Here is a 14,043-nt window from a genome sequence, read left to right as displayed (position 1 = left end):
GCATGTGCACTACATGCTCCTAAAGTTACATGCACTTAGATTTACACGTGACGTGTATGTGCACTGTCAAACACAACGGTTAAAAACATTGTTACCATGGCGAGACAGCACTTGACTTTGGCACAGAAATGGGAGGCAACTGGCATGGTTAATGGTTGAAGCTCATTAGGACAGGTTGCAACAACTTTTCACAAGTCTGTTAGCGTGATATCCAGACTTTGGAATCTCTATAGAGCGACTGGTGACGTCAAAATGAGGCGTGGTCGGGGACGGAAAAAGAAAACCACCCCACGGGATGACCAGACCCTACTCCTTATTGCCCTGCGAGACAGGTTCAAATCCTCCTCCAAAATCAATACGGAATTCAGGCGAAGAACAAAGGTCAGAATCTGTTCATGTACAGTGCGTAATCGTCTTAAATCGGCTGGTCTAAAAAGCCGCAGTCCATTGGCTAGAATCAACATGACTGAGCAACACAAGCGCTTGAGACTGCAGTGGGCACGGAACCGTGGAGGAAGAACCGTACGTCAATGGAGAAACACCATGTGAAGTGATGAGAGCAGGTACACACTTGACCATAATGACGGTCGAATTCGAGTTTGGAGACGCGTTGGGGAACGTCACAGTGCCTGCACCATTAAACAGCATGATCATTTTGGAGGGGCTCTGTTATGGTGTGGGGCTGGTTTCCCTTTAACCACAAAACAGATCTTGTGCGTGTTGATGGCAGGATAACAGGTGTACGATATCGTGATGAGATCATGAACCAGACTGTGATCCCTTTTGCTCGTACAGCAGGTCGAATGTTCGAGTTCCAGCATGACAATGCCCGCCCTCACATCGCTCATGTTTGTCGGGACAGACTGAGGGCTGCAGGTGTCCGGGTGTTGCAATGGCCGGGTAAAAGTCCTGATCTTAACCCCATCGAACATCTTTGGGATGTTCTTGGCCGCAATGTTCGGGACAGACCTGTTCAACCCAACAATTTGGATGAACTTTTCGTGGCTCTCCAGGAAGAATGGCGTAGAATTCCCATTGGTACCATCCGTACACACATTCGCAGCATGCCACGACAATGCCAAGCAGTTCTCCAGAGACATGGGGGGACACACTCGATATTGATTTTCATCACTTGACATAAGCCTTTTCATCTGTATGAACTTTTCTCTTACTGTTTCAAAGATTAAAAGTCACGGCTATTTCATGCGTTCCCTTAAATTTTTCCATGAGTATATAATTGCTATATTTATGTTTCAATTGATTATATTCTTGTTTATACTGTAATTCATTCGTTTCTGATTTTTTAAGTGATGTTAATGTTAGGTCAACTTGTGGCCTAACCAACTGCCAAGGAGGAGAAGAAAGAAGATGGGAGGGAGCTATATTTTCCAGCTCAATGCTAGAAGCAGCAAGAAATGGCTTAATTCTGAGCCCAAGAGGCGGAAGAACGTTTTGTTATACAAATCCTCATAGAGAGGATTAAAGACACAATTAAATCCGGGATTAGATTGATTAGAAGCTAATTTTGTAATGTATTGTAAAGATAGTTTGATACGACATAAGTTGAGAGAAGGCTCATCAGCTTCAACGTATAGACTGTCAATAGGAGAGGTTCTAAAAGAACCGAGACAAAGTCTTAGGCCTTGGTGGTGAACAGGATCAAGTAGTTTTAGGTTGCTTTGACAAGCTCCACCATATACGATGGAACCGTAATCAAGTTTAGATCGGACCAATGATCTATATAAGTGAAGGAGGGTAGTTTGATCCCCTCCCCATTTTGAATTTGAAACAACCTTTAATAAATCGAGTGCCTTCAGGCATTTGGCTTTAAGGGATTTAATATGCGGCAAAAAGGTCAAATGTGAGTCGAAAATAAGTCCCAAGAACTTGGCCTCCTTGACCACTTTGGGTACCACGGAGATATAGTTCTGGGTCTTTATGGGGTTTGTATTTACGACAGAAGTGTATACAATTGGTTTTTGATTTAGAAAATTTGAAGCCGTTTTCAAGACACCATTTATCTATTTTGTTTAAACACCGCTGCAGTTGCCGTTCAATAGTATGCATATTTTTACCACGACAAGAAATATTAAAATCATCCACAAATAAAGATCCATCTATTAAATCGTTTAAAACTTTAGACAGACTGTTGATCTTGATGCTAAAAAGAGTGACTGACAAAATACTGCCTTGTGGAACACCCTGATCCTGATTGTAATGATCAGACAGGGTAGAACCCACACGGACTTGAAATTGTCTGTTATTTAAAAAGTTGGCTATGAATTGAGGCAAACGACCTCGCAAACCGAAATCATGTAAATCTCTTAAAATGCCATATTTCCAGGTTGTGTCATATGCTTTCTCAAGATCAAAAAAGATAGACACAGCATGTTGTTTATTAATCAGCGCATTTTTCACAAATGATTCTAAACGCACTAAGTGATCGACTGTACTTCTGTTTTTACGGAAGCCACATTGTATGTCTGCTATAAGGTTATTGGTTTCCAAGTACCAAACAAGTCGATTATTTGTCATGCGTTCCATGGTCTTGCAAACACAGCTAGTTAATGAAATCGGACGATAATTGGATGGATCCGTATGATCCTATCGGTACTACTATGGCGTCACGCCATGAGGGAAGAAAGTTACCCGATGTCCAAATATCATCAAAAATGTTGAGAAGAGTTCCTAGGCAGGATTCTGGTATGTGCTTCAGGAGTTGATAATGTATGTCATCAGCTCCTGTAGCAATATCATGAGCCTGATCAAGTGCAGTATGGAGCTCATGAATAGAAAACGTTTCATTATAATCTTCCCCATTATCTGTGTTGATATTAATAGTTTTCTTTTCTCGTTGTTTTTGATACTGCTGGAATTTAGGCAAATAATTAGAAGAGGAAGAGTGTTTAGCAAGGGTTTCGCCCAGTTTATTTGCGATATCTGATTTATCAGTAAGTAACTCATCTCCATGTTTAAGATGATGGACAGTAGATTTAGTACCTTTGCCTTTAATTTTTTGGACCATGTTCCACACCTTGGACATGGGTGTCCGAGAATTTATTTTAGATACATAATTTTGCCAAGATTGGCGTTTGTTCTGTTTAAAAGTATGCCATGCTTTAGCATTTAAAATTTAAAATTTATTTAAATTATGCACCATAGGATGGGCAACGGAAATACTGTTCTGCATTTTTCCTTGCCTTCCTAGCTTGTTTGCACTCATCGTTGAACCATGGTTTTCTTATGTGTGGAACTACAGAGGAATTTGGTATACACTCATCAGCTATGGAGTTCAGTTGATTAGAAAAGCATTTAATAGCATCTGGAACGTCAATAAAACGTTCAGGTTTAAGCTTTTCAGCACACAGTGTTTCATATAAAGCGAAGTTAGCCTTTTTAAAATTCCGCCTTGATGATGGAGGAACATCAGATGGAGTTACAGGTTTAATATAGTAGGAAAAATGGTCACTTCCACAGAGGTCATCGTGGACTGACCATTCGAATTCATTGAGTAGTTCTGAATTTGTGAGTGACAAGTCGAGAGCAGAATAGGTCCCCGTACCATGGTGTAAATATGTGTTGGAACCATCATTATAAATACATAAATCATTGTCAGAACAAAAGTCCTCCAACAATTTACCTTTAGTGTTTGTAGTTACACTACCCCAGAGTGGGTTGTGTCCATTTAAATCTCCCATTATAATACAGGGCTTCGGGAGTTGGTCATATAGAGCTTGAAGATCAGTTTTGGCAAACGTCGAAGATGGCGAAATATAAAGAGAGCATAGCGTAAACGCTACATGTAAAGTAATTCTCACTGCAACAGCCTGCATATTAGTATTAAGTGAAACAGGGCTTTGAATAACGTTGTGTCTGACTAGAATGGATGATCCGCCAGTGGCCTTATCACCCAGAGGGGAAAAAGAATGATATACATTAAAATGACGAAGGTCAAATATATCTGTTTGTTTTAAATATGTCTCTTGGAGACATAATGCTGAAGGTGTGAAATCTTGGACTAATAGCTGTAATTCATGTAAATTAGTCCTCAATCCTCTGCAGTTCCACTGTACAATATTATTAGAATAAACTATCTTTTGGGGGGATTTATTGAGGATCTACCCCGCACTCTTTTGGAGGGTGACAAGCTATGTGCTCGAGAGACCCATATTTGTTAAACAATTGTATTTTGTTTTGTGACCCTTTCGGGGCTCTGCCACTTAGTTTTTTCATAGGATCTGGCCATTTAGGTTTAGTTTTAACAGTTTCTGACACTGGCGTTTGAGTAGATATTGCAGGTGAAAAAATCAGAGGAGCTTCTGATGTTGTCCAAGTCAAGTCAGTTTGACAGCTTGTGGTTGATTTTGTACTTGCTTCCGACGATGTTTTAGTAATGGAAGCATAGCTTTCTTTAGGTTCAGAACTTTGGACCAGTTTTTTGGCATCTGCAAAACTAATGTTTCGGGTGAATTTTAGTTTGTTGATCTCCATGTGATACTTCCAGACAGGACATTCTTTGGAAAACGATGAATGGGCACCAGTGTAGTTCGTACATTTCTTAATGTTACTGTCACAATCTTCTGTTGTATGTGTCTTTTCACCACAGTGAGCACAAACAACAGACAATGTGCAGTTATTAACCCCATGGCCGAACTTTTGACATTTGAAGCATCGAAGAGGGTTTGGAATGTACATTTCAACGTTGATGTTACAGTATCCTGCTTTCAGTGATTTTGGAACATTTGGAGAAGAGAAAGAAAACAAATATGTATTTGTGTTTACAGTTGCATCATTTCTACGGGTTGCAAAACGTTTGACATAGAGGACACCTTGATCCTTCATCTCTGAGGCGATGTCAAGTTCTGACATGTCAGCAAACAAACGTTCACGGTCCCTGACAATTCCTGTGCTCGTGTTAAGTGTTTTGTGAGCCAAGATCGTAACTGGAATACCGACAAAAGATTTAGTACTCATTAGATTGGTGGCTTGCTGTCTTTTTGCACACTCAACCAGAAGGGCACCGGAACGTAATCGCCTAATGTTTTTAACATCACCAGCGATGCCTTGTATACCTTTAGCTACAGCAAAAGGATTCAACTTTAAAGGGGTCTTGTCAATAGTCTCAACAATAAGAAAACGTGGCCAGTAATCAATTGAGTTGGGCAGTCTGTGGTCAGTTTCAATGGGATCAGTATCAAGTTGACGTTTGCTCTTTTTTTGAGGGGTTTCGTAAGACATGTTTAGCTAGTTAGATTTCATCATCTGAGCTCCCCACCCACCACGGAGTATCACTGGGACAATGCTGAATGCAAGTGGGTCTCCGACTTGCAGCACCAAGGATACTCAGATGATATACTCGAGCGGAAGAATTAAAAATAACTAATCCACCAGATTAGCCCATGAGCCATCACCTTCTGGCATAAGACTCTAGGCAAAGTTCATACGATCATAATTCAGAATAAAAAAAGTTACAAATCAACAGTAGTGCCAAGACCGAATTTCAAAACATTTCCAAATGTCAAAATTGTGGAATGACACATACACAGTCCATGCACAGGGCTTGGCATGACAAGCCGATTGGTTGAATCGGGCCCATTCAACCACCCGTCTAGGTGAAGTAAGGGCTGAAGTGGTGTGTTGGGCAAATGGAACGCAGTTAAAAGCCCAACTGCCCTCAACCACCAGGATCCCGTCCTCCACCGACACAGGACGCAACCCACGGCAAACAGGTTGCCCAATTTAGTCGCCTCTTACGACAAGCAATGGGGTGCTGTGGACACATTCTGTCCCGGGTCCACACGGGAACATATCTACCAAGTAACACTGACAGATAATAAGAAGTTTTTCAGTTCTGCTCCGGAAATGAAACACACCTTTCAGTTTTGAGACTAAGTACAAAATGCTTCTATGGAAACCAAGAAACTAAGAAATCACAAAAGCCTGTGAAGTAGCAAAAGGCACCACGTTAGGTTCCAATTGATAAATCTCCCAAGTTCTGCATAAAAATATTGAACGGTTTTTAAGTTCTGCTCCGGAAACAAAGCCTGCCCCACCATTAGACTAACATCAAAATGTTCCATGGAAAAACAAAAAAAATAAAAATGCCAAAACTCTGTAAATAGCAAAAGGCACAACTATAGGTTGAGATCATTATATCTATCAAGTTTGGTCTAAAAATATTGAATGGTTTCTGAGTTATGCTCCGGAAACAAAATGATTACGGACGGACGGACTGACGGATGGACGAACTAGGCGTCGACAATAAAAACTTGATAAGATAATGTTTTAACTTTGCATGTATTTACTTAACCCTCAGGACAAATGACTGTATAATGTCACGGAACAGTAGTTTATCTACATAAATAATCATCAGGATAAAATGGGACATGTATACATGTATTTATAGAAGTTGTCAAAAGTATTGACCTTCAAATATTTACTTCAAAAGCACTAAAGAAACACACAAAAAAACCCAAGGACTCAAATAATTTGAACAAAAACGTTAGAAGAAATGCAGTTGTAGCTCTTTCAATCTGACAATTTCAAATGACATGTTAATCACATGCAAATTTGCACTTTCACAGAACTGAGAGTCATCAGAAGATGACATATTCCCCTGGCCCATACATATTTGAAAGGACAAATCATCTGACAGTTACTTGACGTTTTTTTAGATGAAGTTCGAATCGTTTCCATGAAAATCATGAAAAATATAAATGCCATATCTTTGTAAACAGCAAAAGGCACCACTTCAAGATCTGTCTCATATATCTGCCAAGATCTGTTGAAAGATATCAAATGGTCTTCAAGTTGTGCTCCGGAAACAAAGCCCATACCTCCATTTTGAGACCGAAACGTTCTACGGAAACAGAGAAAATAACAAATCATAAAAACCTGTAAAGAGCAAAAGGCACCACTTTAGGATCTGCCACACATACCTACCAAGTTTTGCTGACAGATATTATGAAGTTTATGAGATATGCACCGGAAAAGAAACACATCTCACTTTTGAGACTATACCCAAAACGTTTTATGGAAACAAAGAAAACTATAAATCACAAAAACTTGTAAATAACAAAGGGCACCACTTTAGGTTCTGATTGATATATCTACCAAGTTTCGCAGAAAAAATTTGAACATTTTTTTAGTTATGCTCCGGAAATGAACCCACCCTGCCATTTGACTAAGACCAAAACATTCCATGGAAAAACAAAACAAGAGTTATCAGAAGAGGACATATCCCCCACTGCCCCCACATATTTGAAAGGACAAATCATCTGACAGTTACTTGATGTTTTCTTATATTAAGTTTGAATTGTTTCCATTGAGTCCTTGCGGCTAGAACGTATGGAGCTCAAATATCCACTTTAATTCAAGAGACCTTATTTTCTTTGTGGTTGTCTCCGAGTCTGGACTGTCTTTGAGTTGGGTGATGATTTGGAATTGTAAATCATTTTTGCCATGATGTTCCGAGTTGAAGTGAAGTGCGGCGGGTTTGTCGTGCTTGTGCGTGATATCAGCGTAGTGTTCTGTTAATCGGATTCTGAAACATCTTTTGGCTTCACCTACATATTGTTTCTTGCAACGTTTGCAAGTGAGGAGGTATACTACATTACGGGACTGGCAGATGTAGCTTTGTGTTTTGAAGGCCTTTTTGGTGACTGAACTGGTGTCACTGTTGCTTAATATTTTGCAGATTTTGCAATTCATTTTGTCTCACATATCGTCGATGAATTTGACTGTCTGTCCATTAACTTGTGGTAGTTGTCTGGGATAAGTGAAAGTGGCTTTGAGTAAGTGATCCTTCAGAGTTTTGTTTTTTCGATAACCAGCAATATGTGGTGAAGTGAAAGTGTCTAGGCAGATGTCTGAGTCACTTTGTAGGTGCCAGCCTTTTCTGACAATGCTGTTGAGTTCCATGTTCATGGGATTTTAGTAACTAATTAGAACCATTCTGGGTTTTTTCGTGGTTCTTTTGTGGGGGAGGATAAGAGAGGTTTCCTGTCCTTTAAGTTTGACCTGGTTTTGTTTTGTTGTATATACTTCTTTGGATACTTGACAAGGCTGAGGCTGTGTTTTTCATATTCCTCAGGAGTTGAACAGATGCGCTTCAATCGTAGAAATTGACTGAAAGGACCTTTCATTTTATTATGTCTAGGGTGACAAGATGTATACAACAGGTATGAGTGTGTGTCGGTGGGTTTGCAATAAAGTGTGAACTCCAGTTTGTGGAGGTCTTGAATGAGACCCAGGAGTCAAGAAATATAACTCTGTTTCTTGAGAATTCAGCCGTGAATTTGATGGTGCAATGTGCATTGTTGAGAAAATCAAGAAATGATTGTAGGCGTGTTTGTCCTAGTGTCCATATCATAAAGATGTCATCGATGAACATCAGGTAGAGGTGAGGTTTATCTGGGTATTGGGCTAGAAGTTTGTTTTCTAGTTTGCCCATGAAGATGTTAGCATAAGAGGGCACAAGTGCTCACTGCGGTGTCCCCAATTTGGAGGTAGTGGGTGTCATTGAAAACAAAATTGTTTTTGTGGAGGACCGTTTTGAGTAAGTTAAAGATGCCGGTGGGGGTGATCCATCTGATCGCCTGGGCTACAGCTCGTAGGCCGCGATGTAGTCCTTAGTGTTTTGGATTACGACCGCTGAGCCCTTATCAGCTTTTTTAATGATAATTTCATTGTTGTGTTTAGAATTGTTGTGGCAGAGAATTCGTTGCGGGTGAGATTCCGTTGTCTAATTTAGTATCTTTGAGTTTAAAGAAGTCATTGGTGACTGCCTTAATGAACGATTCTAAGCTGTGGTTGTTAAGGTGGATTCCAATTGCTTTTGGTTCCGAATTTCCTGTTTAATTCAGGTTGTGTATTGGTGTCCGAATCGTGAAAATAATGTGCTATTCTCATTTCCCTGAAAAAGGCTTTCAGGTCCTTGTAACTAAGGCTTTTGTTACTGTGTGTCGGTGTTGGGCAGAAAGTTAAGCCTTTAATGAGTAGGCTTAATTCATCAGAATTGAGCTGGTAATCAGAGAGATTAACAACAAAATGGTCTGTATAAGTATCACATGATTTATTGGTATCGCAGTTATTGTTAAGATTTAATAGTGAAATCATATGTGGTAGACTCAAACTATTGTTTAAGTCCAGTCCTTTAGTCAGCATATTAAGAGCCTGACGTAGGTCCTTCTTTTGCTGTCCGGTGGGGCACCCTTTGGGATTTGGGTGACGGCGAGATGCACGTCTCGGTGGTGGTTGTCGGTTGTTGGGCCGGTGGTGACGTGAAGTGCTACGGCAGCGGGTTCTCCTGTGGTTATAAATCCTTGGACGAAGTGTTTGGCGTCCCAGGGGTTGTCCTTAACAGCAGCTTCTTTAAGTGATTTGAAGCGTGCTGTAAGTTTTTTGTGTTGAGAGGTGGTTTCCCTCTGATTGATTGTTTCGATGGCGGCAGTGATAGTGTTGATTGAAACAGCATCAGTGGTGGGTGGGACCCTAGCTTGGATCTATGTGATAGATTTCTCAATACTCTCCAGCTGGGCATTCTGGAGCTGGATTTGCGTGCGCAGTAAGCTGATTGCTTACGTTTCTGAGGCTTGGGCTCTGGTTTGGGCGAGCTCAATGGAGTATGTGGCTTGTATCGGTGGTGGGCTGGCCACAAAAAGTGTGGGAATTATGTCTCCTTGGAGGCATGCTTCCAAAACATCTGTGTGCAGCGGAGGTGTGCCCTCTTTGAGTTAGCATTCTTGAGATACCTGTATATGGGCATCAGGGAGATAGCTAATTTGACCGCTTTTGACTCGGTCGTTACATTGGACTTGGGTTCAAACTCAAATGTGAGTCTTCTTCTTTTCACGTCCGGTGGGTCGGGTAAATGGACCTGTACCTCGGTGGTGATACTAGAGAAAGAGCTCTCTGATAGGATTGGTGTAACCACTGTGGACATCCTGTCCGTGCAGTAGAGAGGGAGAAGTTAAAACAAAATGTATGACAACACTGTGCCTGATCGGCTGAAGTGTATCTTTGTGACATCTTTCGTACGAAGTGTACTCATCAGACGGAGATACTGGAGGCGCTTGTGCCTTTTTATAGAGAGGATATCGGTGGTGATGTTATCTGTGACGTCACAGATATGAAATGGTTTTCAAGTTGTGCTCTGGAGATAAAGCCTATCCCTCCATTCTGAGACAGAATTGTTTCAATGGAATAAGGGAAAAATAAAAATGCCAAAACATTGTAAATAGCAAAAGGTACCACTTTGTGGTCTGCCTCAAGTATCTGCCTTGTTTTGCTGTAAGATATTAAATAGTTTTTGAGTTGTGCTCCAGAAACAAAAGCCCACCCCTCCATTTTGAGACTAAGTCAAAATCGTTTCCATGGAAACTGGGAAAATGATAAATCACAAAACTCTGTAAATAGCAAAAGGCACCACTTTAGGGTCCCCACCCACATATCTGCCGAGTTTTGCAGAAAGATATTGAGAAGTTTTTGAGTTGTGCTCCAGAAACAAAAGCCCATCCCTCCATTTTGAGACCAAGTCCAAAACGTTTCCATGGAAACCTAGAAAATAATAAATCACAAATACCTGTAAATAGCAAAAGACACCACGTTGGGGTCTAACATATATATCTCCTAAGTTTTGCTGACAGATATTTGAAACTTTTTGAGATGTGCTCCAGAAACGAAACACACCTCTCACTTTTGAGACATAAGTGCAAAACATTTCCATTGAAACTGAGAAAAAAAATTATCACAAAAACCTGTAAGTACCAAAAGGCACCACTTTCGGTTCTGACTGATGTATGTAAGAAGTTTTGCAGAAAAATATTGAATGGTTGTTGAGTTCTACTCCGGAAACAAAGCCCATCCCTCCATGTTGAGACTAAGTCCAAAACATTTCCATTGAAACCAGGAAAATAATAAATCACAAAAACCTGTAAATAGCAAAAGGCACCACTTGGGTTCTGCCACACATATCTATTAAGTTCTGTAGAAAAATATTGAACCTTTTTTTAGTTCTGCTTCAGAAAAAAACATCACTCCATTTTGAGACAAATTCGAAACATTTCCACAGAAACCAGGAAAATAATAAATCACAAAAACCTGTAAATAGCAAAAGGCACCATTTTGGGATCTGCCACAACTTTTGCTGACAGATATTACAAAGTTTTTGAGATGTGCTCTGAAAACGAAACACACCTCTCACTTTTGAGACTATGTCCAAAACATTTCCATGGAAAACGAGAAAATAATAAATCACAAAAACATGTAAATGCCAAAAGGCACTACTTTAGGTTCTGATTGATATATCTACCAAGTTTTGAAGGAAAATTTTGAACAGTTTTTTGTTCTGCTCCGGAAACAAAGCCCACCCCACCATTAGATTAACATCAAAATATTCCAATGAAAAACAAAAAAATAAAATTGCCAAAAATCTGTAAATAGCAAAAGGCACAAGCATAGGTTCAGATTATTACATCTATCAAGTTTGGTCTAAAAATATTGAATGGTTTCTGAGTTATGCTCCGGAAAGCTATAAATGATTACGGACCGGCAGGCAGTCAGGCAGACAGATGGATGGACGGACAGACAGATGAGGCATCGACTATATCCCCCTGCATTATATGCCAGGGGGATAATGATCGATTTTTAGAGTGTAATTGCAGTGTCAAGTTCAACTAATATTATTTGAAAGATGCCTAAAACTTGCTTTATTAATAAATTATCTTTAATCATGATTATTTTGAAAATGTTGTCACAATAAATATGTCAGTTTGTTTTATGTGTAACCGATCCTACTTTTGACATTAACTCTACATTTTGTTTTGGCAGTTAGTCAGTTTTTACTCAATTTTTAAAATAAGCAAATTCCGCAGCAGAAAAGTGGCAAATTCTGCATTTTCGTGGACCAAACGTTTTTCTAAATGGAAAGGTAAATTCTGCAAATTTTTTTCCAACCACGTCTCCAGGAGGGACTGAAATATAGCTATACTGAAACTTGGGCTTACAACATTGAAGTGTCATTATTGACATAAACAATCATGTGACGTTTCAGTTTCAATGGTCTACTGGCTTCTTCCACACCTGAAACCAATGTGAGAAAACGGATATTAAACATATGTGTGAGATCGATTTCTCATCCCGATTGGTTACTCCATGGTTATGAAGGACTACTTTCCTGATTAAACTTCACTGATGAATTGCTTGTGCCTCAATCGAACAGAAACCTGTTACTCAAGATTTGTGAATTGTGCCCAAAAAAACCTTTAGACCCACCTGTTATTTCGGGATTGCACCATATGCAGGTATATTCATACTCGTACAATGAAACACAATTACAATAAATATAACACAAATCTAAATTCAAATTATTTTGTAATTCTTTTTATTAAAACTTTTGACAACGGTTATGAATTCAAATCACTGTTACCTGTGAAAACAATGTGAAAATTGCTGTTAGAGCCCGAGATTCTCTTTGGATATTCAAAAGAAGACAACGTCAGCAATATCCCCTTCAAAAGCAATATATCCTTCATGGATATGTCTACAAATTATGATTATGCCAAATGTTTTGGTGTACACATTGTAAAGAAAAAGGAGAGCAATTAAATTTTTTAAAAGTTCGGTTCCTAAAGGAGAAGAACCATCACTTTCTGTCTAAGTCAAACTTGTTGCCACAGACTCACCAAAATATTTCAATCAGAATTAAAAAATAACCCAAAGGCATCAGTTCACCAGCAGAACAAGCTACGTACCAAGTTTGGTGAAGAAATAAGGAATGGTTTTGGAAAATTACCAAAGGCACCAGTAGACCAAGCTATGTACCAAGTTTGGTGAAGAAACAGGGAACGGTTCTAGTGTTCAGTTTTGGAAAAGAGCACTACCACCAATTTCAGTCGAAGTCAAACTTGTTGCCACAAAAACTCCAGAAACAGTTTATTTAGAAATTCAAAACTACCAAAAGGCACCAGTACACTACCTGATCTATCTATATGCCAAGTTCTACCAGTGAACATAGAACGCATACTGGTACACAAGTACAGATTTCTAATGTGCATAGATATCCAAAACAATCTTACGATGATGGCACCCACCAAATGATAACGATGTCGTCACTTTAAAATATTTTTGACTGAATTAAAATTATCCACATTTATGTGGTAATATCATCGTTTTAGATTATTGTGCAGATGTGACTTGAAAGTGTGGAAAATCTGAATATATTCGACCATAAACTGGTGCAATTTTATGGAGTGTAAGAGACTGATTACTGTATTCGTGTCTGTCAGATATCATTTACCTTACAACTTTTTGTAAAACACATGGTAACTGATAGACACTCTGTAACACCCTCTCTGACACACTTAGTAATCTAAATCAAAAGTCAGTGTGTTCTGTAATCTTTGAAGCTTGAGAAAATACATGAGGAGACAATACAGATCAACTTAGGGTAAAAACACAAAATATCTTGGAAAACTGCAATAGTGAAGGCAACTACTACCTACACATTCAGAAACATTCATCAGAAAAAATGAACCACATCTGCTAGAAACAAACAATAGTTTCTGAAGAGACATTTGTCTGTCCTCACTCCAGCATTGTTTTTGCTATTAAATTGTATCAGAAATAATAAGTACATAATTGAAAAGTGTGTCAGTATTTCCATAATTCTGATTTGGTTAGAAAGTACAGTGTTAAAACTAATTTCTATGAACACATACCATAGACATTGCTGTGTTGAATGCTTTGTTTAAGGCTGAAACAACTGCTTCATTTCTAATCCACTTGCCTTTGCCTTTCCCTTGTTCATAGGTACGAAGAGCAATGAGCACCATCATTGGTGATACCCTGAAAAATGACAGGTATTCATTTAGATATATGCTAAATTTCAGATATTTGTGAGGAGTCACTGATTATAACATGACAGCTACTCAAAAGGATGAATGATTGGTTGATTAATTTATTGTTTCACAGGGCTGATATTCAATGTTGACTGAAACAGAAAAGCATGTCCTTTTATTTATTAACAAATTCAAAGTATTCAGT

At 39.1% G+C, this 14,043-nt stretch overlaps 1 protein-coding gene across 2 annotated transcripts in view; it reads right to left on the bottom strand.

The window, feature by feature from the left end:
* The window catches only part of LOC137273704 (RNA-binding protein Ro60-like), a 93,973-nt gene that overhangs the window by 19,390 nt on the left and 60,540 nt on the right, over positions 1 to 14,043 (bottom strand). For both annotated transcript variants that reach the window (XM_067806505.1, XM_067806504.1), the window contains exon 4: positions 13,719 to 13,845. In XM_067806505.1, coding sequence (XP_067662606.1) covers positions 13,719 to 13,845 — 127 coding nt within the window. The remainder of the gene's footprint in view (positions 1 to 13,718; positions 13,846 to 14,043) is intronic.

This window comes from Haliotis asinina, chromosome 2, assembly GCF_037392515.1.
Source record: "Haliotis asinina isolate JCU_RB_2024 chromosome 2, JCU_Hal_asi_v2, whole genome shotgun sequence".
Taxonomy (NCBI): Eukaryota; Metazoa; Mollusca; class Gastropoda; order Lepetellida; family Haliotidae; genus Haliotis; species Haliotis asinina.
The sequence above is the reverse complement of the archived record's forward strand: the minus strand, read 5'-3'. Positions and strand labels throughout refer to the sequence as shown.